The sequence below is a fragment of the Morone saxatilis genome, unplaced genomic scaffold (genome assembly GCF_004916995.1).
Source record: "Morone saxatilis isolate NCDOM2014 unplaced genomic scaffold, NCSU_SB_2.0 Contig0, whole genome shotgun sequence".
Classification (NCBI taxonomy): Eukaryota; Metazoa; Chordata; class Actinopteri; family Moronidae; genus Morone; species Morone saxatilis.
The window spans coordinates 7,637,664-7,658,292 of NW_023339650.1; the positions used below are offsets into that span (position 1 = coordinate 7,637,664).

The 20,629-nt window shown below is 41.4% G+C and overlaps 1 protein-coding gene across 1 annotated transcript in view; it reads right to left on the bottom strand.

Moving 5' to 3' along the window:
• The window catches only part of ofcc1 (orofacial cleft 1 candidate 1), a 106,293-nt gene that overhangs the window by 41,211 nt on the left and 44,453 nt on the right, over positions 1-20,629 (bottom strand). Inside the window, 8 exon segments of the mRNA XM_035656580.1 lie at positions 963-1,108; positions 2,897-2,988; positions 9,484-9,805; positions 10,598-10,712; positions 10,927-11,075; positions 14,263-14,505; positions 18,891-19,011; positions 20,262-20,342. Of these exon segments, the coding sequence (XP_035512473.1) occupies positions 963-1,108; positions 2,897-2,988; positions 9,484-9,805; positions 10,598-10,712; positions 10,927-11,075; positions 14,263-14,505; positions 18,891-19,011; positions 20,262-20,342 (1,269 nt within the window).

Sequence of the window (20,629 nt, forward strand, 5' to 3'; positions counted from 1 at the left end):
AGTAGTGTGTGTGGTAATCCCCTCCCCTTAATTTAGTTGACGTTCAAATAAAAACAAATACCTGTGACTTTTTTGTTGAAATAAGCAATTTTGCTTTTAGCCTATTTCGATGCTCCATGGGCATACAGTGCTGCACCTTGTTGCTTTTAACACATTTGGCCAAGGTGTTTGAAAATGTGTGCTTCCTGCTTTGTTTATATTTCATATATCCCCGTTTTCTCATTAAAATCAATTGCTGTAAGCCACGGTGAGGAGGAAAACAAATTTTTCCAAACCTCCTTTGTTGCATTTTGTTGTGCAGAGGAGGAGGAAACAAATAAACCACATAGTGACATAATAGAGGTTGAGCAATGTTTGGTTTGGCTACATATGCAATGTTGTTACAAACCAAATTAGTTGGAATAAAACTGATTGTTTTGTCTTAAAACTGTAAACCACAAATTAAAATTTTATTTTGTAATTCAAATGTATTTTTTTATTATTATTATTATTATTTATTTTAGACATTTAAGCTCATGTTAATAAAAAGTTCAGGTTTGATTTAGGCTCTAAAGGGGATCTTTTTAAGTATAATTATTAAATGTAAGCTCTTATGGTTAGTATAATTTCCCCTATAAGTTCTCACACAGTATGACTTTCTTTTTTACAGGACAGATCAGGCCACAAGCTCTGAAAATTTCTTCTGTGACTTGTTTATGTTGACAAATTACAATTGAGTTATACAAGATTAAAGCTATAACAGATGCAAACTCCATTTAGTTAGGATTTCCCTTGGAAGACATGTGACTACTATATCTATATCTGTACAGGAGGTGTTCTAGGCACATTTTGTTGTCAGCGATGCCGTGCTCATCACTGTCTGTGAAGCACCAGTTGTCACCCACGTTTTTTTGTTTTTTTTGTTTTTTTTCTACATTTGAATCTTGCAAGACTGAGGCGGGATAATGAGTGGTGAGACTTACTGTAGGGAGAATGTATACTCCTCCATCTCCTCCGTGGAGAGGTTCTCCATTGAAGGCTGCATCTTCTGTTTGTCTGCCTGCCGAGGCGGTGCGCCGCTGCCGCTCATGCTGGGGCCGCAGCTATTTGTCTTCTTGATTGGCTTCTTCTGTGAGGAGCAGAAATCGGGGAGAACACATGCGGATGTCATTTGTAATCAAAGCAGGAAACAGGCCTCTGAATTTATCTTGGGGGATGCACACGGTGACAGTGACAGTGTGTGTGGCACTTTGGAGCCTCTCCTATATCTCAACCGCGCCTCAATTGACACGAGACAAGAATGACGGCAAAATCGCATACGGCACGCCATCATTCAAGTTGAGTTCATTTGGGAAACATGCGTACAGTGACGGTGGCGTTAAATATGTGATATTTGAGCAGCTGGCACTGTTTTTTTTCCACACAAGTCGTTTACTGTCATCGTCATAAACACAGTCAAATGGAGTTAGGAAGTGGGGTTTTAAATATTTCACCAAGGTACTTGGGAGCAGATATTATTTGTTAAGCCGCCAACATGTTAACGGCTTGCTTTCCCTGGCCCTGTCAGCCCTGCCTGTGTTGCCCTTGGGTGGGCTTAGTGCCTTTCTGCTTGAAGTTGTGAAATACTCACTGATGTATGTTAATGAGATCCACAGTTGGAATAAGCAACCTCTCTCTTTCTTCCACCCCGTCTCCCTCTACCTCTCTCCATTTCAGTTTTTTCATGTTTTCCTCTCCTCCATCTTACTCCCTCTCTCTTCCTTTTTCTCCCTCTGAGATAAACTAGGCCCTGGAAGTAGTAAATGGGCAGGGCCCCATAAAAGCTCCATCCGTTTTCATAGGGCAATCTTTGCCAAAGCAAGCTTGGATTCCAGAGTGATGATCACAATAAAAAGGTGGAAAGGAGCAAGCAAAGAAAAGCAGAGAGAAAAAATGCAGGAGATATATAAACCGCAATGTTCTCTGGTGTCTCCCCACAATAAATTTAATGCAATACCTTAAGAGCGGATTCCGTATATAGCAGGATTCCTGCCCTGTGGGCAAAGTGGTCGCCTGGAGAAAATTCATTTTAATTAGGCCTGCACTGCAGGTTGAAGGGTTGAAATCTGATCCCTAGCGCTCCCAGGCTGGGGCAGGTTGGAGATCACTCCACTTAATCATTAGACAACTGGGTTCCACACCACGACATTTGACAGAGTTAGCAAGGTTTTAAAGATAGGGCCAAGAGGAGAAGAAAAAAAACATGGTCTACAGAGGCTGCAGAGAAATAAAACCTCATATCAACAAACTCATTTATTTAACAGGTCATCACTGATTAATGGTAGTCTGAAGAGCCTCTTGTACATCAGCAGAAGGAGGTTAGTAAGAATAAAGACTTGGAGGGATGGAAGAGAGAGGTAGGAGGGGAGGATGTGTATACGTGTGTGACAGATGGAGGCTTGTTCATAGGCATCTAACTACCTCAACAATAACATCACAACAACAAAAGGCCGCAGCAGAGGCACAATGGCAGGGGCGGACCGGGAGACAGCAATGCCAGATCAGCACACAGAGTAATTTTGCAATTACCACTTCAAAGTATGGCAGGTAACATGCCGGCTTTGATTAATTTAGCTTAAGTCCTCTGTAGCACAGGAAGAGGCGTGTTTAGAGCGGCTTGGAGAAAAAAAGGGAGGCCTGGCTGGCTTTGCTGATTTCACAGAATTTGAGCTGCTTTGGCTTGTCAAGCAGATCAAAACTGGCTTTGAAGGCTGAAAAATACCTGTTAGTGTGAAATGTATTTTGACAAATCTCAGATAATAAGCCGGGGAGGTGTGTGCAGGGGCGCAGAGAGGGGCGGGAAGGGAAGGGGAAGGGGAAAGCGGTGAGAGTGCTCATTTCAAGGGTGGGAAGAGTTTCCCTTAAATCACAGTGTTACCTTGTAGTGAATCCCACCCTCTGCTTTCTGCCTGCATGGATCACTCTTCTCTCTCGTGTTTCCAGAAATGGCTCCCGAGGAGAAATTCTTCCCTGCAACCCAAAAAAGAGAAGTAATGTGCGCAATGTGAGTGTGAAAAAGAAAGAAAGGTTCATGTTTGTTTTCATTTGCAAACCACATCTGGCAATCATAGTGAGGATCAAGGGTGGCTGAGTAATATTTATATTACACAATCCAAATGATTATGAGTTGTTAAAAGTACTGATGAACTAGAAAAGCAATAATGGAAATTGAGGAAAAAATACATTCTGAATATTTTAATGCTAAAAACTAAAAGGTTTCATGTGTAAAATGATTTTTAAATTAAGGTAAAATGCTAGGTTTGTAATGACACTTAGATAAGAAAAAGAAAAATACCTTAAAATAAATATGTTGTTTGCAGTGTACCAAGGAATCAAATAAAATACTCATAATGCATTTCTGAACACACTGCAAGTGTTGCTTTTGTCTTGTTTTTCTACTCCTGGGCAGGTAGTGAAGATGTTTTGCTATACTATCTGGAGACTTGCAAAAGAAACAAAGGCTGGTTTTACTCTGTACAGAGAGAAGTAGGAGTGTTAACTTATGGAGCTCCCACTGCACAGTCATCTCTGTCTCCCACAATCTCAGAGCTGAACCTTCCCAGCCTGAACGCTCTAATGTATGCAATTAGAAAAGATGAAAAATCAAAAAAGAAATTAAGTTTGGTTGTAATACATTTTCCCATTCTTCTCTTCTTTGGAACATTACTTTTGAAGTATTTTTCATCCTAACCCTCTTTTTTCTTTTCTCTCTCTATCTGTCTCACTCTTTTTTTTTGCTGTAATTTAAATGGTAAGCCGCCAGATGTGTGTCTCATGCTTGAAGAGTCGGAGATCTGCATTATTTAGCATATTAACATTCACAGAATTTAAAAAAGGGTTCCTGCATTGCCTGGAGGTTGTAATTAAGTAAACCTTAGCTTGATACATGTAAAAATCTCACTATGTGAAACTTTTTTCCCCCCGTGGAACCAGTCACATCTATATAATACATATGGAAACCTCTGCGATGATATAATTTTTCCCTTGCTGCAGGATTAAATATATCAGTAATAATAACTTAAATATAGGCAACACATCAGGAATCCGTCTGACAGCTTAAATGTCCTTAAATGGCAAGAAGAGTCTGCTCACTGCTATTTTGAAGGAAGTCTGAAATTTCATCCTGACACAGATGTAGTTTTTAATTACCACTGCTTTGCTGGTAAGCATTTGGAGAGCCTACAGTTACAAGGTAATAATTATATTTGTTCTGTGCGAAGGATAAAATAATTTCACGACATTACATAACTGTATACTCAATTTTGTGTTCACCTATTATCTTTTGTACATGGTGTGAACATATCTTAATGCCTGGACTTGAGGGAAATATATTTTTACACACTCGAAGTGTAGAAAGTCCATTAAAAAAATAAATAAATAAATTACTGCCATGATAAAATGGAAAGAATGGAAAAGCACAGGGGAGATGGAGCGCATCAAGAGGCACAAAGTCAGAGACCCTTTTGTGTCAAATACACAAAATATGTATTTGGTCACTTTCTTAGTTTTTAAGACTGTATTCACCCAGAAAGAAAATACAATCTGCATTTTTAAGTTTTAAAATATCCAAATTCAACTATTTGTCATTCAAATAGTTCATTGTTTTAATAGGTGATTTCTAATCTAAAGTAAATGTACACTTGACCAAATATTACATTACAGCAAGGTATGTGTGTGTTGCCGTGGCATCACTGAGACATAACAACTTTGATATTGCATGAACCCACCATTGGCCCAGATGCCGGAAGCGGGACTGCTTTTTAGGAACATGTCATCGGCCCGTCTTACCAACAGATGTGTCTTCCACTAGCAACCAGCATGACTAATTATCACAAAACCACCTCTCACATGCAGTCGGCAAGGAACATATCAGAATACCCCCCCAGGCTGTCCAGAGAGGAGCTACAGTGGCTTGTTCCACCGCACATCTATTTAGCTCTGACACAACAAACACGCCCATCCTCACAGCCTCACCGCTTTGGGCAACACAATAAAAAACACTAGGCACCTATATCTAAACAGACAGAGGAGAACCCCCCCCACCCCACAACCACACACACACACCACACAACACATACGAAAATACTTGAAGATTCTAGATTTTGAGGCAAAACCTCTCACATTTCTATTCATGAGCAAGTGTAAGACATTGATTCCGAAACTGAGTTAATCATATGTAAGATTGTATGGGATTCACGGGTAGCGTAGAGGAGCTGTATGTTTATCTGCGGCACGACGCGTTCACACACATCTAGGGCACACAGGTGACGAACCAACATCAGTTACACTGGGCCCCACTTGCTAATGCGCAGAAGCCGTGGAACCAGAATGAGCGTGGAGGCAGCATCGGCAGCTTCGACATCATCGACAGCTTCGACAGCTAAGGGCTACGTCTGTGAACTCAGAGCGCTGGAGCTGCCACAACTCCAGCCTCTCCGGGCACTCAAGGCCAACAACAAACTCCTTGTTATCCCCCTGTGCGCTCTGAGCTGTGTTAAGACCAGCACACACACACACACATACTCATCCAGTGCATACGCTGCATTGATGCACCCACACACAGAAAGGCATATAAACAAAGATATTAATATGTAGACACTTGCATACATGTATAAACATTTTCCAGGGTAGAAATACAAATGAGTGTACCTCACAACGGCCTAATTCAACACACCTCTTTTCTCTCTTGCTTACACACAAAAACAGGCCAAGGAAAGAGAAAAGCCTGAGGGCCGTAACACTGTTGAGACCCCATCGCTGTGTTACCGGTGAGATGCAACTAGGCTGAGATGGCGGATCTTGCTCACCTAGGCCCCCTAATTGCCTGATGACTGGTCCAAAGTTACAGAGGGATCAAAGGTCAGTGACTCACGGATTACCCCTGAGTCCATGTCGGGATTTGTGTTAAAGTTGCTATGATACTGTGAGGATTTGGTGTCGCTTCACACAAGAGTTTATTTTCTTGCAATCCACTTTAATGACAATAACAGATATCCAGTGAATGCTAATATGTAGATATGTGTGTGGACTTTTTCCCTCTCATTGGTGAAGTGTGCAGCTCTTGAAAATTAAATCTGTGTTTGTCATGTTCACTGAACCGCACATAGGCTAAAACTGTCTTATCACACAAAAACTGTGGATTTTCAGTGCGTTTTGGAGGCAAGACAGTGTCACCTTTGGGTGTATTTGTCCCATATGCTCTGTTTTTGTCCCCCCATGCGCACTCCTCTAGGCTTGTTTACCACACCCACTGTGAGGGTTTACATGTGTATCTCTACAAACAAGCTTCAAAGGTTGAATCCATCCATTTGGAATCCGGACATTGTTGAATTAATCGGTGGGATGCAGAGTGGGACTGATTGAGAGGGTATGATGTAACATTGTGGTTTGAAACTCTGATGACTGGGACCGGCCTGGAGGGGAGCACATCCTGAAAGTGCAGGGCAGCGCTCCAAAGAAGACATTAGATGAGGAATCCTCGAAATCACCATAGGGACTCAAGGGGATGGATGTTACGATGCATTTAAAAAAAAAATAAAAATGAAGAGAAATGAAGAAGTGATACAGTTATGGCAGAATCATCTGCGTGCTCACAGTGATCCACTAAAGGCGATCATGAAACAAGACACTAATCTAATTAGTCATTTGGGTTCAAACAAACCCAATGTAACTGGATCATTCAGTTAATGTGAAAGGTCACTTAACCCAGTGCGCCTCTAGCTAATCTCTACGTTAAAAAGCCCCTCACTCCATTATGCTTGGACAAGTCAACTGAGGTAAATGAGAATTATTACCAACCAATAGCAAGTGAATGTGAAGCACAAAAACACCCATACCCACACACAACAGCACTTTGAGTATAATCTTCAGATTTTTCGATCAAAACTTGTCAGAGTTACTATCTTGGATTGGGATGTCAGGTTTTGTTCTGTAATAGACACCTCACCGCACACTGTGATTTTTCTACAGGGATTAATTAACTTAAGGCCTCAGGAATACAAACTTCTTGTCTCACTGTCAAGCTCTGCTGTGTGTACGTTATCGCAGTGACAAGAGGTCTCCGTATACTTGTCCTGATTCTGAGACAAATGGGTAATGAGGAAAATCCTGGCGTCACATGCGCAGAGAAAGCGATCTCCACACAGCACACATCAGAAACAGAGAGGCATGAAATGGGAAGGAAATGTCTGAAACCCCCAGACTTGACAGAGGACTGAGGAACAGGGGATAATTTGTTCTTCTTCTCTGTGCTGAATTGGATATCCATTTTTGGCTAGGTTAAAGTTGTCCATCCAATCGCTTCCTTCAACCTTGACGTAATCTCCCCCATCTGAATGCCATAATTCGCTCCAGAGGTAATGCAAAATGAACGGATCTGTATGCAAATGAGGCGCAAACGTCAGGTTGGCTTAGGGAACGGCGTGGATGAGGTGATGTGCAGGACACCTTTTGATCCGCTATTTCACTTACGGATCGGGTTCACTTCCCAAGCAACCTCTTCACCTGGCTGCAAGAGTGTGTGTGCCAGACTAAGCAGCCGGGTGTGTTGAAGAAAGACCTGGTACCTTTTACCTTGCATGGCAGAACATAAATCTCCCATAGTGAGTGCCTCCCTCCCTCCTTCCCTCTCTCTCTCTCTCTCTGGAAAGGCAGTCAGTTCGTTGGGGACACTTCCCTTGTGGGCGTTAGGATCTCTGTGGGGGGTCACAGGTCAGTCGGCGGAGGAAGCGACAAGCTGTGAAATGTAAAAGACCAATTTCTTCCACATGTTTCAGTGCTGGGAGAACACTGCCAAGCTGTCAGCCGGCATCACGTTTAAAATGGGCCAGGGTGCTACCCAGCAGACCTGTCACAACTCATTTGTAATTAAAAAGCCTGTGTGATGTTTAAAGCAGAGCACCCCAGAAACTTTTGAGGACTGTTAAATAAAGATGAGCTGTGCGTGCAAAAAAAAAGAAAAGGAAAAAAAGGGGGATGTATTAATAACAAAGAAGCTAGCCAGTTGCCTTTGTAGTAGATCAATACCAAATGAGCCTGTATTTGATTCCTGGCTATAGCCAGGATGTTGGATGACTTGAGACTAGGTTGCAAAAAAGAGTAGTATGTTTTTAAAATAAGGAATTGGATTCTTATTGCTATTAACAGAAGTCATTAGCCACCTCAAGATGTGGTTGCAACTGTGGTGATGACTTTGCTTGGACCACCACAGGGCATGACAACCACCACAGGGCATGGCAACCACATCGGAATAGTTCATCAGTGCATCTGATGGACACAGTTCTACCTATTCAGGATCATATTGGAGCTTATCCCAGCTTGCACTGAAAGAAAAGCAAAGGTGCACCAGTCCATCACAGGACTAAAACATGGAAACATAATCATATTCACACCTGGGAATGTAAGTCTCAAATCAACCTGACCTGCTAGTCTTCAGACTGTAGGAGGAAACCAGATCACCCGAAGGAAAATTGTGCAAATGCGGGGGGAACATGTGAGCTCCACACAGAAAAGAGCCTTCGTTCTGTGAAGCAACACTAACCAGTGTCCACTATGCAGTCCCTGCAGTAGTTCATTTGCTATCTAAAATCATTTCATTCTGTTTCCCAGTGCCACTGGAAAAAAGTGATACAAAACATTTGAAACTTGAGTATTAGGTAGATAATGGGACAGATAACGACTCCAAGACGGTAATCAGAAACATGTGATGGATAGTTAAACGGCAGAAACAGAACTCTATTTGAAATTAAAACTCAAAAATGTATATTTTTAGAATGTAACACAATGCATCGTCACATTAAGCACAACCACATTGTGTCTGAGCCAGAACACCTTTTTGTAATGGCAAGGTAATACAACTATTTGTGTGTGCGAAGTCAAAATGCTTTGTGTATTTTAGCTTAGGTTAGGTACTGAATGGATTAAATAGCAGTCATGTGAATGTAAATGTGCCACCACAGCCTATTTACAAAAAAACTGCCTTACTAATAGCTTTAAAACATAACATATATTTCAGTGCAACAATAAGAATAACAAAAATTTGAAACTTAAAATCTACATTTAATGATTAAAATAATCAAAATGCTGTCAATTAATTAGTTTGTATAATGGTTTTCGTGTCATCATACCAAAGAGGGTTTGTTACTTATTTAAGTAAAGGTATTATCAAAAAGCTTTATCTGAATTTGTTACAAGTGCTGTGCTTGCTGCTCAAACATTTGCCTGAACTAACATCAGTGCTACAGTGTATCTATTAAATTTTTGCATATAATCTAACTGAGAAAACATTTTTTGTATGTCAAGCTTGGCCCACTGTCTGTACCCAACCCTACCCTCAAGCACATTCACCTCAGTGGAGAACTGTTGTAAGTGAGGCCTGCCATTCTTCTTATCCCAGTGCTTGTGACATTAGGGTGACATTTTCTCCCCACTGTGGCATAGTCGGGGGTTTTAACATTAGACCCCTACCTGGCAGAGATGAGGAAGAGCAAGCAGAATCAGCTGACAGGTGGAGAGGAGACCCCCGGTGAGAATGTACCACAGCGGGCTCTCCTGCTCTGCTGCTGGGACTTGCATGCCGCTGCTTTTGGGGGTATAACTGGGACTGGGGATGAATCGGCTGAGGACGGAGCTGGGCCTGTGATCGGGGCTGGGGCTGGAGAGGCAGTTGGCCTTGGGCTTGTTCAATATGGACCTCAGGTTGAGGCATGACAGGGGGGTTAGGAGGGAGTAACGACAGGGTGATGCAGCACTCGGACCCCCCAGAAGTTCCGGAAGGGAGCCTATTTACCTGAATCACCACAAACAAGAGAGTGAGAGAGGTCTACATATGGGTTGAGTGAACATTAATATAACCTCGTCATGTTAATGTCATCAGCAGTTATGTTCATATCATTCCATTGCATCACCAGTGTTTGTGGGAAAACAGCATGTGTGTAATTAAACTACAGGTGTTAGTGATCAAACTGCAGACATAGCCAACTATTAGTATTTGTCATCGTGTGCTATGATGGCATAAAATAATTTAATTAAGACTAGTATGAATATTGTACGTCCTATCGTGCTGTACATTCACAAAGATGCACAAAAATATGAAATCAAAGCAATGATAATGCAGTAATGATAATGCAGTAATAAAAACAACATGTCACAGTCGAAGGGACAAATAAAGAGACAAACCCAAGACAGAGAGCTTTGTTCTGGCTTTTAATTCAATTAAGATGTTTACTAATCTAATCAATGCATCAGCTCAAATGCATCCGGAATTGCTGGGTAAAGATGTGGTTCTTGTTTGCTCTCTGGGGCCAATTTCCAATAGCTCTACAAAAGCTTTTTATCATAGAAAATCCAACCCCCCATCTACCCAGATCCACCATCCTGCCTCCCAAATAATAGGGGAGGGTCAGAGTGAGGGAAAAGATGCATGTACACACACACGCACACATATACACAATTATACACAATCATATGGTTTAACCATAACTCATACCTGCCCACAATTATGAATATAACATATTCAAAAATACAATAAGATTAGATGAGAATCTTTAAAAGAAGCATGCATGCACACACAAACACACACCTGGAAGTACAGGTTGCACAGCCAGTGGTCTAGGTCAGAGGAGATGAGGGCTTCAATTTTTTTAAACTGGTCCAGTTGTGTGTTCGGCTCCCCCCTGAGCAGAGGGGTTTTGAACCTGGGTCAATGACACATAACCGGTAATAGTCACATTCCACTCAACATATTGGACTACTTTTTGGCATTCAATCTGAAGATTTATTCTAATTTCATGTCACTCCATGTGATGATTTTGCTGGAAATCATAGTAGTGTATTGATCTAAAATATATACTGTTCAAAATACAAACTTTTTGAGATCCAACAGTAATCTTTGATCTGCCTTTGACACACCTGCCGTGGACATGACTGAGGCCTGGTCCACTAACAGGAAATGCCCCCCAGGCCAGCACAGAGCTGATGTGGCTGCTGTGTCCGGGTAGTGCGATCAGTTGGAATACCATGACCATGGATGGGACAACCTCACAGGCTGCAGGTAGGATCTGCAGAAATAAAGGAAAAATATAGTTTCAGGTGAACATTCCTGCAGACACGTACACTAACACACACATATGCAGACAGACTTTCTCACACAGGCAAAGACAAACAGACACACAGAGGGTAACAAAGGACAGGAGCCCCCAGGCAGCCACTAAATGTGCATCCTAGACTTGAATCCTCTTTTACCTTATTTCCATGTTCTTTTTAGAGCCTACTTAACTGCCATTCTTATCCGTCCAACTTGGCAAATTGCCAAAAAGGAGATTTTGGAATGATAAAGACTGTTGGCATCTAACGCAGGGTGGAGGGGAAGTCGAGAGTCGTTGTAGTCTATGAGCTGACAGTTACTGAATTCTACGATGCAGGGAGGCCACCATCAATCAAACTAATGACATTAAGGGTGTCTTGCACAAAGCAAAAAGTGTTAGTGGTTAGCAGTTGATGGCAAACACATACATTCTTATTTATCCAGAGAACAGTGGTTTTGCTTAAAAAATGAACTGACAGTGAGGTGTGTGCCACTTCATCCATCACTGGGTGGAAATATTTTATTCCTTTATTAGTTGTAATGGAAAACGCAGGGGACTTGTTTTAACACATAAATCATGTGTATCCCTCCTACCCCACTCCCTCCTATCTGCTTTTGGTATGCACCTGTGAAATGATGGGTAGTAGTGTCTGAGTCAGGACACAAATTTATGGCATAATATCACAGATTATGGATATTGAGGATATTTCATATTATTCATTTACTGTAAGAAATATGACCTGCATAAATAGTAATTTTGTGCATGTGCGAGTGAATATGTGTGAGGTGCTTGTATGTAGACATGTGCGCTTGTTGTCATGTATGTGTATGTGGGAAGTGTTGAGGTTTGAATGTGCTTCAGAGGTTTTCTCACTTCCTTTGCTGGAGGAGCTACTTATACCATTCAAAATATCTTCTTTAATTCAAAACAGACTGATCTCACTGATCTCACAAGAGTGCATGTGTCCACACAAGAAGTAAATAGTGACCATTATTCTGCAAGATGACTCTTTCGTTCTTCCTCAACGACCAACACGTAGGACACAAACAAAAAGGGGGAAAAAACAAGAGCAAATTCATGGCTGTCCATACAGACTTCCTGGGATCTTTCATCTTTCTTCTCTCTTTTCTTCTTCATTCATTCATTCTTCTTCCCCCTTTAATATTAAAATGTGGAATTGTATGCCTCTTCCCAATTTCAAAAACTGCACAAAGACTGTGAGCCTGACTCCTCTCAAGTGCTCCCACTTGCCAGCATATCCAAGACATCTCCGACTGAACTGCACTGTTTCTTTCTAAATCCAAACCCAGACACACAAAACAAAGGGTGAATGAAAAAATAGGGAGAGAGAGGGAGGAAAGGAAAGGAAAATAAGCTCCTGGCTTCCCCTTACCATCACTAATTCCTCATTTCCTCTTAGAAGGCACTGCAAGCACTCCTGAAATCGCACGCTATAGTGTGGGCAAGGGGAGAGAGAGAAAACATCCAAGCCAATCCTGATAGTCTCAGACAAATCTGATCAGCGCTTCCACCACTATCAATGAGGACAACAACAACAGGTTTGTCTATAAAGCACAGCTGAGTGTTTGGCGGGGAAAGGAGAGAAGGAAGAGTGACATGAGGCATTTACCATGCCGTTCTTAAACCTTTTTTTTACCTCTGAATCAGATCCCAGGTCCGCATTCAGTTTATGCCAGCTTTTACCCAATCCTTTATGTTTGATGGGAGCTGGAAACAATATTATCAGGATGCTCTAGTTCAGTAAATACGCCCACCAGCACATTGACAGTGTCCACATGTGCAAAATGCTCCAGCTAAGGCCTTTAGAGTTGCCATCAGAACACTGAAGAAGCCCTTTCTGAGCCTGTACAAAACTCTATGGGATCAGGAGGGACACTGGATTTAGTGGCTTCTGTTTTAAGGTTTCTCTTGTGAATCGTTTGTACTGTGCACACATCATCAATGAATAAACATAAAGAAAGATTTCTAATCCACTGGTCAATATGGACCATCCAAATCAAGTATGTGGGTTTTTTAAGATTAGTACAGCTCCTATAGAAGATGTTTTCCCTCATATCAAGAGGTTTAGGGAAGTGGCTGTGAAATGTGCATAGATTTCATCTAATGTAATCTACTGTGTTGTTTCATGAAGAGGACCAAATGTGAAAATGTTTAGTCTTTTATTATGGATTGCAAATGGAGGTTGGGATTCTTAATACTCTTCAGAAATATTACATTTCAGTCAATTCTGCCTAACTTTTCTATTTCTTCCTTTATCCCCCCCGATCCAGCCCCACGTTGTTACAGATGCTCAAAGACATGCAGAAAAGACACTAAATTTTTCACTGCATTTGTACTTCTTTTTCATTCCAATAAAACATTACTTCCTTATATAAATGAATAATTGATCTTGGGTTTGATTTACATGCATGGATTAAATGTCATGTTTGAAAAGTTGTTGTTTTATTCATATGGAGATCCCCCAGAGGAAAACCTAGAGGCTGTGTGTGGCATATTTTCATATGCCGTCTTTTACAGCAATATAACTTCTCATAACCATTTCAATCTAGAAACTGCTCCGTCTTCACTGCAACTGATGAAACCATGGAAAACAGAAAGAGGAATTTGGAAATACTGTGGCAAAAACAAAAACTAAACATGCAGTGTGGTTGGTTCTGTCATATTAGCACAGCATGTTTTATTGTTTGCTTTTATCTGAGAGGACTGTTTGTTTTTAAAATCACATTTTTATGAAATTTTTCCATTGAATTTCACATCAAAGGCTTTGTCCATGTCATTGGAAGTGAACATGTTTTAATCCAGGGTCCCTCAGTGTCAAAATTGCTTTCAGATAAAAGATGTTTCATATTTATTCCAAAAAAAGAAATATTCAAAGCAGCTTCCCAGGCATCATATGTAATTAAATAAAATTGCACAGTCACAAATAACAACCCGATTCTGTCCTTTCCTTGTTGAATAAAAACATATTAGTGTCAGTACAGGAAAGCATCATGTCACTGGTACCTGCAAACAAACTGCAAACCAAATATTTAGTGCAGTACCATATTTTTTATATTTTTTAACAGTATCCTAACCATTCATGTTTTAGCATGTAAAATTATTTTTGCATTTATTTAACATCTCATCAAAAAATCCTCACCATGAACAGGCTCTGGTTAACGTGCAGGTCAGTGTCATAGAAGCGACCCCGATGCTCGATTGGCTCAGTGGACACCGCCCATTGTTGCTGCTCTTTATTGCTGCACCAGGCCAAAGCTGGACCCCCTAGACGGCTGTGAAGGGCTACACTGACAGTGTAGAGGCCCCTGGGTAGCTTGTCTCTGGTGGCTCTTAGGCAACAGACACACACCTCCATGGGCTGGGGAGTTGTGCTCTGGGTCACCTAGAACACACAAAATGCAGAGAAGGAGATTTGATTGCAATATTTTGTCTGTTCTGTATTATCTCTAACTCAGAAAGAAATGCACAGATAATTAATAGATAATCCTGAACCCCTTGCCAGTGTCTTTCTGTGTTACTCAGCCTGTAGTGAACAGTCAACCTCTAAAGAATTAACTTTCACTTAGAAAAATATGTATTTGATGGCATTATTCCCCTTTTGGGTGGTTTTATTTAAGTTCAGGTAGGTTGTTTGTTGAACAAGGAGAGTGTTTTTATCCAACTGCAGTACTTACTGTACTGTATGTAAGGCATGCCCAGTACAGCTGCAGGCTTCCATCTACTGATCTCCATTCAACCATTTAGGGGTTAAGTACCTTGCTCAAGGGCGCATCAGCATTCCTTGTAATCAAATTTAAGAGTAATATTTATTTCCATTGGCCACATTGCCCATTCAGATAAAGGTTTCGGAACGCCAACCTTCTGGTAGTGAGCTCATCCCACTAACCTTCAGGCTACATCAGCCCACTTGTTTATTTTCGTGTTTGTTTTAGTGACATGTGCCTCTTTTTGGGGCTTAGGATGAGTAATATGGTAAGCTGGCTAGACAGTTTAGTTTTTTATTGAAACATAATCAAAAAACAATATAAATACATATCCAGTCTTTTGTCCCCTGTGGCATCTGTTGAACAGCACTGAATGAAAAGTCAATCTGGCTTAAACAGAGCCCCTTTGGTCTTTATCACCATTTATATGTTTTTAAACTTCACTAACAATGTTGGTTTGTCTATTCCCTGACCGGTTGGACATTTTGTCCATCCATTTCTTCATCTAGGACAGATCTGCCCAGCATCTAAAAGGATACTGGGCAGATTGCCATTCAATTTTGTGAGGAAATTAATGGTCCACAGAATATGATTCCTAATATTTTTGATGATGCTTTCACCTTAATTATACAAATTTAATCAGACCAAACCTTCCACTTGTGTACAACAAATATCAAAATCCTATCCTAAACAATCTTTTCCTGCCCTATACTATCATTTCCCCTCCTGTTTTAGACAGTACAGCTTAAGAGATAGACAGGAAAGGACGTGCAAAACACAGAATGAAATGCAGCAAAGGGCCACAGGTCGGATTCAGAACCATGGTCAATGCAGCAAGGACACATGGGGCATCAGCTCTACCAGTGAGCTACCAGGGTGCCCTGTATCCTATCCTGTCCTATCCTATGCTATTCTATGCTATCCTATACATTTTTATCCCATACTATCTTTGCTATCTTATCCTATCCTATCCAATCATATCCTATCCTATCCAAACATATCCTATTCTATCCTATCCCATCCTATCCTATCCTATGCTATCCTATCCTGTCCTGGTCTATCCTATCTTGTCCTATCCTATTCTATCCTATCCTATCCAATCTTATCCCATCCCATCCTATCCTATCCTATGCTATCCTGTCATGTCCTATATCTATGCTATTGTATCCTATTGTATCCTATCCTATACTATCCTATCCTAACATATCCTATCCAATCCTATCCCACCCTACCCTATGCTATCATATCCTAACCTATCCTATTCTATCCTATGGTGTCCCGTCCTATCCTATCCTATCCTATCCCATCCTAGTCTATCCTATCTTGTCCTATTCTATTCTGTCCTATCCAATGGTATCCCATCATATCCTAACATAGCCTATTCTATCCCAGCCCATCCTATCCTATCCTATGCTGTCCTATGATGTCCTATCCTATTCTATGCTATCCAATCTTATCTCATCCCATCCAATTATATCCTATCCCATCCTATCCTATCCTATCCTATGCTATTGTATCATATTCTATCCTATCCTATCCTATGGTATCCCATCCTATCCCATCCTATCCCATCCTATCCTATCCTATCCTATGCTATTGTATCATATTCTATCCTATTCTATCCTATCCTATCCTATGGTATCCCATCCTATCCTAACATATCCTATATGATCCTATACCATCCTATTCAACCCTTTGCCATCCTATCCTATCCTAGCCAATCCTATCATGTCCCTTCCATTTCATAAGTGCATGCATTTATTTCTCTCTGATTATCTAAGTTGCATCTCTTAATGCCCATTCATTTAATGTATTTGAATTTACACTGCGTTGACCAACTCCCTCGGGCAAATTTTGAGTATCTGGTAATTAAAGCCCTCAATTCCAATCAATGACATCGTAGCACTCAAGGGCTGCATGCGCTCACACACACACTCGTACGCTGTATCCACTGTTTGTTTTACAGTATACTGTGCAATAAGTGTTGTCACCAAACAAGCTGAGGCTGTTCCTAGCCTTTTCACAGGCACCCACCACACACACATTCACCTACCAGTGGCTGGCGAAGCCCATTGCTCTGCCAGCCTGTGAGGGGGGAAGGTGTGTGCTGAGCCCTGCAGTAATGCCCCTCAATCTCCCCACTGTGAGCATCTTTGCATACCAAAACAACAAAAACAATTTAGGCAGAAGTGAAATTAGTATAATTGGTGGCAAAGCGGTTTAGCCCACACGTCTCACATTTGGGAGGAGGTGATGGAGGCCTCCAAACCCCCACACTGGAAAGAGATGTATGCACACAGACTGGAAAGGAAGAGGAGGAGGAGGAAAAAAGGAGAAAAAAGAAGCAAAGAAATATAAAACAATAACGTCACACCGGTGTCCAATTTGCACTATGTGTCTTTAAAGGGTATTGTTATTATCTGGCCCACATGGTTGCACAGGCGTCGTAAGAAACAGTCAAGACAGCAAGGCGAAGGTAAAAGGTGAAGTGAGCCAATTTTCCATATCAGAGGTGGTTTGTTTGCCCCAAGCCTGAGTTGTGCCTAAAGTGCCATAACATTACAGCACTCCTACAGATGAGATCAAAGGCTCTAGCAAGGGATCCTCCGTGGTTTTGCTGGCAAGCGGCCGTCCTTTCGCTGAAATATCTTTTCAGGGCTTTCCACACATTGACTGATCACACAAAATGCACTCTTAATAGAGACAGGAAATGCCACATACAAAAACTTCCTTTCTTTCTAAGTATGGGCTAATATTCAGAGATTAAGCTTTCTCGTTAATTATTTTCATTTTAATTAGTAAATCTTAATTAACAATGAACATTTACCCTTAAAATTTTTTGGCTTCGGAATGAAGGAGGGGGGTGAAGAAAGGAGAGAATAAATATGACAATCTTTTTGGGACCTCCGGGCAGGATTACTGATGCAGGCTGCCTTAGTTATTAAACACGTTCTAAATTAAATGCCTCCATGAATTTTGCACAGAAATATATTTTCATAGTTTTGCATGCCAAATGTGACATTTTATATTTCAGATTCATCTCGCTGCAGTAATTTTAGGGAAATGTCATATAAACAAAGATTTTGTCATTTACCAAAGGAAATTACTATGCGTGGCAGGTTTGGCCATTGCTTTCTCTCTCTCTCTTTCTCTCTTTCCCTCTCCCTCTTTTGCCCCCTATTCTGCCTGTGCCGGTTGTTTCAAGTCAGCAAGCCATAAAAAATCTTTATCTCAGTGAAACACAGCAATTTGGGAGATAATCGAATGGTGACTGGGGGGCACAAACGCCAGTCTGAGGAATTATACCACAATCTCCCCTGCATTTACAACCTTCCTCAAAGCCAGTTGTCACCCTGGAAGGAAAGCCCCCGACTGAAGATTCATTACATCTTTAAGCCAGCACGGTGGCATGGCAGCCTCATCCCCAGATGCAACACAACAGCACACTCCTCCCACAGCTGGTGATGCTACCGCTAAAGCTGCAGCTTCCTTCTCTCTTTCCCACTTGGTTCTCTTTTCTCTCCTCTCCCTCTGTTCCCCTTTTTCATCTCCAAAGATTCCTTCTCCCTCCTACTTAGACTCCTAAAACCACAGACAACATCCACACAAAGCAGGAGAAAAACATCTTTATATACTGAATAAAAATAATGTGGCTGCATAGTTAGCATTCAGCGTATGGAAGCCTTTTTCTCAGCGCTATATAGTGCCTGTGTGTGAATGTGTGTGCCTTTGTGTAGGCATGTGCACATACAGTCCCCTTTGGTGTAATGAAAGGAGTGAAGGAATTTGGAAAACTAGAAAATAAGGGATATGATTTTTCCCATTCTCTAACAGGTCCCATTCATCACAGGATTTCACATAATTACATCATTTGACTGTTTTTTTAACAAACAACCTTCCCTCTTTTTTTTTTTTTTTGGATGATTTGTAAACACTTCCGGATCAATATCTCCCCCCTGTGAAATAACCTTTTAGACATTAAGAGCTATGTCACTTCCTGTTTGTGTGCTTCCTACAAATGCGTGTCACTCAATCCTCAGTCACAGCGGCTGACAGATCTTACCTGCCACAGGGGCCGTGATGCTGAAGAGGAGGATTCTGGGAGCTCTGTCATCTGGCCGTATTTGGCCACTGCTTCGTCTTGGCCTTCCCCCAGCGCTCTGAGTGACGGGCTTTCAGTGGTTCTGCTGCTACATGCACAAACACACACACAGACATATACAGCGCACACAAACACAAGAAGCTAACCCTGTTAACAGCCACCTGCATTGTGGACTCTCTGTTGTTCCACTCTGTAGCCAACAGCAGCTCAATCTAATAACACCACAACAAAACAGTTTCCACTGGGTCCCTCTCTCTCTCTCTATCTCTCTCTCTCTCTCTCTTTCACTCTCTCTCTGCCTTTCTCGGCCTTTCAATCTTATCAGTGGTAATGTAATAAGCGGTTGCTTCGCTCTGTCTCCTCGCCACCTCTCTTAATTCCTCAAAATAAAGCAATATCACAGGGGCCCTGGCCTGCCTGTGACTGGGGATAAGATGCTTGTAAAAGGAAGGATAATTCAGCAAACAAATGCTCGGCATCAAAGGCAGGCACTGGGTCTTTCTTTCCTTTCTCTCCCTCTCTCCCTCCTCTCTGTTCGCCTATCAAAAGTATTACATGTGCTTTCATCAGTTCACAACAAGGCACAATGTGCTTCCTAATGCAATTACTCGACCTCCATTAAATCAGAAACAGTGGAAACAAATGAATTACACATTTGTTACAAAAACCACAAGTCAGCTCTGCGTCTTTCTCTTTATGTTTTTTTTCTTTCATAGGCGTAGGGAGAGAAAAAGTGAAATAATTTCTCATTAAATTTCAGGCAGATGTAGCCCTAGGTGATGCATAGAAAGTCTCCCATGTCTAATAGCCACCCACCATTGATATCAGAAGGAATTTACAGGGTTCAAGGCTGTCGAGAGGAGGTCATCTCGCTAAACTCCGAACCACATTCATCTGACAGAGCTGGTGTCCGACTACCACCCACCCATAAAACAACCAAACAAGAGAAGATACTGATGTGTACAGTAGTTTCTTGATTTTATCATGTCAGCCAGCATGGTAGTCCATAATTACTAAAAACTTAAACATGCTAAGCTGACTGCCCGCGGGGCTCTCGCTACCAGATTTGATGTGTGATCTCTGACTAAAGTGGATGGACTAAGAATTGATGTGCCTCCAAGCCCAATGACATGGACAGATTTCTGTGCCCTCCAGCCATACTACCCACAATGCAATGCCCGTCGACGGGAGAAGCCATGCAGAGGACACATGAATTACATGCCTTCTCGAATGTCAGTGGGAATACAAATGCTTTTCATACAATTAATGATTAGAGTCATGTGACATCAATTTTACAAACTGTGGAAATATGAAATGGGCTAGACTTACCACTCAAGCAGTGTGTTCAGCCTGGGTTGTGGTGCCTCTCTCACTGTCTCATCACAGTGTCTTTGTGAATGAGGCTCCTTTGAAATGTTAAAGTGGATGTGTTAACAAACATTGTTAATGTGTTAACCATCACTAACATTATCATCTAATGGACAGCTTAATTTAAACCACATCACAGATATTATTAATATCTTGGACTGGATGTAATGAATCCATTACATTTCTGAAGATAAGCATTTGAATGTGGCGGGTTTATGTTGAATTAAATAAGAAAGAGCATGCTTGGATAAATGTGTTGAACAGCATACAGTCCCAAAGTGAATGTCCTGTAAAAAAACAACACACCCTTTATACAGTATATATATATATAT